The following is a 2845-nucleotide window of genomic DNA, read 5'->3' as shown; positions in this document are numbered from 1 at the left end:
ATTCAAATTGAGTAAAATTTCAAATCAAATTGATAAGATTACAATCTTAACAAAGAAAACTAATTAAATGTATAAGATCACAATCATCTTAACAAATTTTGCTCATCGAAAGTTAGCAATAATCTCGCATTTTTGTTTTTGAAACAATGAATTACAAAAAATCTGATTATATATTACCATTTTTACGTTTTGTTACAATAAAAGAAAATTTAAGAGTTAGGATCATAATTACTTACTAATAAAAGGGAGTCATTGAGGCTCCTCAGGCCATCCACATCAGCAATTTTTAAAAACACCTTAGGAGATGCCACGTCAGCTTCATATATCTCTTTCTTTCCCTTCTCCCTTCTCTTTTCTAATAAGAACCCAAGATTAAAATACATACTAGCGTAACATTAAAACTGGTTCGGATGAAACCCAAGTAAATGGGCCATCTTAGGAACATTATTTTAGTCCAGTCAATGAGCCCATGAAAGTAACACGTTCACAAAAAAACCTAATTCAATGCTTTTTCTCCACCGCCATCTTCACCTTCTTCGACTTATCTTCGAGAAACTTGAATTCGTCAATCGATTCAACTTACTCAGAAAATTTTAACTTTCTTTAACAGTTATCAAACTTCTGAGTTTCCCCACTCCGTCTTCTTCAAATCCAATTTAATGGCCTTTATCTCCAAAGTCATCAATTGTTTCAGATTTGAAGCTTATAAAATCGACAAGCCACGGCGATTATACAACCATCGTCAAAATTTCAGAAAACCACCACAACCTAAAGATGTCAGAATCCAAACTTCAATCCCATCCCCATCGATTCACCTTTCAGATTTTTGATACCATTGATGGAGATTTTTGCAAGGAAGACGTTTTAGTGCGTCTCATCCATTTTTGGGAAGCCCGAAACTTCAAGAAAGGAAACATGCTTATGGGCATAGAACTGCTTCTCATCGACTCTAAGGTATTTTGTGCATATATGTTTTCAATAAACACTCTTCAAAATCGAAACCTAACTGTCAAACCTACAGTCTAATGCAGTCCAAGCCTACATACCAGCAAACCGTCTATTCCGTCACGAAGGTCGTCTGAAATCCAACTCTGTTTACACCCTGAACAATTTCATGATCATTCCTACCAAAAAGGTGTACAAAGTCACAGACCACAAACATGGGATCGTTTTTACTGAGAAAACATCAATGGTATTGGAGCCTATTGGAGATCATAAGATCGACGAACAGAAATTTCGGTTCCGTAACTATGAAGATTTCGCTTCTATTGTAGACACTAATGCAGATCTATTTGGTAAGTTAATCGAAACTGTTCTTTATTTATTAAGACCATACACTCCAATCCATTTATGTACGTTCTTATTGTCCTGTTTATCGTAGATGTCATTGGCCAGGTTCGTCTAATTGTTGGCGACAATATCCACTCGCCTTCAACACTGGAATCAGCACCCCAAGTGGAAGGCAGCCGATCAAGTGATAGGGTGTTCTTACATCTCCAACTTAAAGAGTAATGCATTCTACCATTATTCTTTCAGAGGGTGCTTCATTAAAGGATTTTCTTTCTTTGTCTTCCATTTCTATCAAGTTTTATAAAAACAAAAAAACATAATTATCATATACAGTGGCCAGACCATTCGTATATACCTCTGGGGAACCATTGCTGCCCTATTTAGAGAAAGATGGAATGAAAGTGAAGTCAAACCAGCTGTTCTCCTCATAACTATTGTCAATCCAAAAACAGTAGGACGTATGTTATCTCTTTTTCAGTCGACATAATCTTAGTGTGGAAAAGCATTCTAATGAAACATGTAACAATAAAACTTTCCATCATTTTTTCAGCTGTTATGGCTCTCAGCTCAACATCTTCCACACGCATATTCTTTGACAATGACGTCACTGAAACCAAACAATACTTGACATGGTATTCTTTTCATTACTTATTATTCAAAACATCTCCTCTGCCTGTTGTAATCGAATCTAACTCACTCACTTTTGTTTAACAGGTTAGGTGATAATGGTCACAAGACTCCAAAAATTGCAAGCTCCTCCTCTGCAGTTACCAAACTAGAGACTGTTACTATCCAGGAAATACTCCAATTTCTACAAAATGAGAATCCCCAGGTTATGCAGGAGTCTTCCATTTAATTTTCAACCATTCTCCAAATATTTGAAATAATTTAACTAAACTAAACAGCTTTTTGTTAAAATAGGAAGCTAGCTTCTACTGTTTTGGTACCATTCTTGACATACAACCACAATATGGATGGTACTACATCTCATGCAGCAAATGCAACAACAAACTTGAGAAGGCTGATACATCAATGTACTGCAACTATTGCAAGGAATCCAACAACATTGGCGTTATCAGGTTCCCAAAACTCTAACGCAAACATCTCCTTAACACAATTTTCGTTTTATAACACAGATTTTTACAACCCCATGACTTCATAGGTACCGTTTTGAAATAAGAGTCTGTGACAAAAACAAAGATGTTGAAACCTTTGTTGTTCTTGATAGTGAGGCCACCAAAATTGCTGGGCGTAGAGCTGCTGATGTTTGAAGGAGGCAATGGAGGTATTGTAGGTCTACTCAATTTTTTTTTTTCAAAAAAGTTACAACACTAACTTCTTCATTGATTGTCAGGCTGCCGAGAAAGCTTCTTATGCAGAAATAAGTCTGCAGACCCCAGAATGTTTAAAGCATATTATTGGCACTACTTGCAAATTCCAAATCAAACTCTCCGAGTACAACTTCAAAACCTCTCGCCAAACTGTCTCAATCTCACGCATTTTGGAAGCCATCACAGACCTTCCAACAGAAACAGTAGAAAGGAGCTCTGAGCAA

The 2845-nt window shown here is 36.4% G+C and overlaps 1 protein-coding gene across 3 annotated transcripts; it reads left to right on the top strand.

Annotated features, from left to right (window-relative positions):
• Positions 326-2781, top strand: LOC104725699. 3 transcript variants are annotated; one of them, XM_010444410.2, is made up of 9 exons: positions 326-954; positions 1022-1295; positions 1382-1508; positions 1624-1748; positions 1841-1922; positions 2005-2122; positions 2212-2369; positions 2519-2575; positions 2645-2781. In XM_010444410.2, exons 1-8 carry the CDS (start codon positions 775-777, stop codon positions 2559-2561), a joined length of 1107 nt encoding a protein of 368 aa, XP_010442712.1. In that variant the 5' UTR covers positions 326-774; the 3' UTR covers positions 2562-2575; positions 2645-2781. The 3 variants fall into 3 exon arrangements, with proteins under 3 accessions (XP_010442712.1, XP_010442704.1, XP_010442720.1); XM_010444402.2 differs by having other exon boundaries at positions 327-954; positions 2453-2575; XM_010444418.2 differs by having other exon boundaries at positions 862-954; positions 1050-1295; positions 2453-2575.

The sequence above is a fragment of the Camelina sativa genome, chromosome 2, assembly GCF_000633955.1.
Source record: "Camelina sativa cultivar DH55 chromosome 2, Cs, whole genome shotgun sequence".
Lineage (NCBI taxonomy): Eukaryota > Viridiplantae > Streptophyta > Magnoliopsida > Brassicales > Brassicaceae > Camelina > Camelina sativa.
The sequence above is the reverse complement of the archived record's forward strand: the minus strand, read 5'-3'. Positions and strand labels throughout refer to the sequence as shown.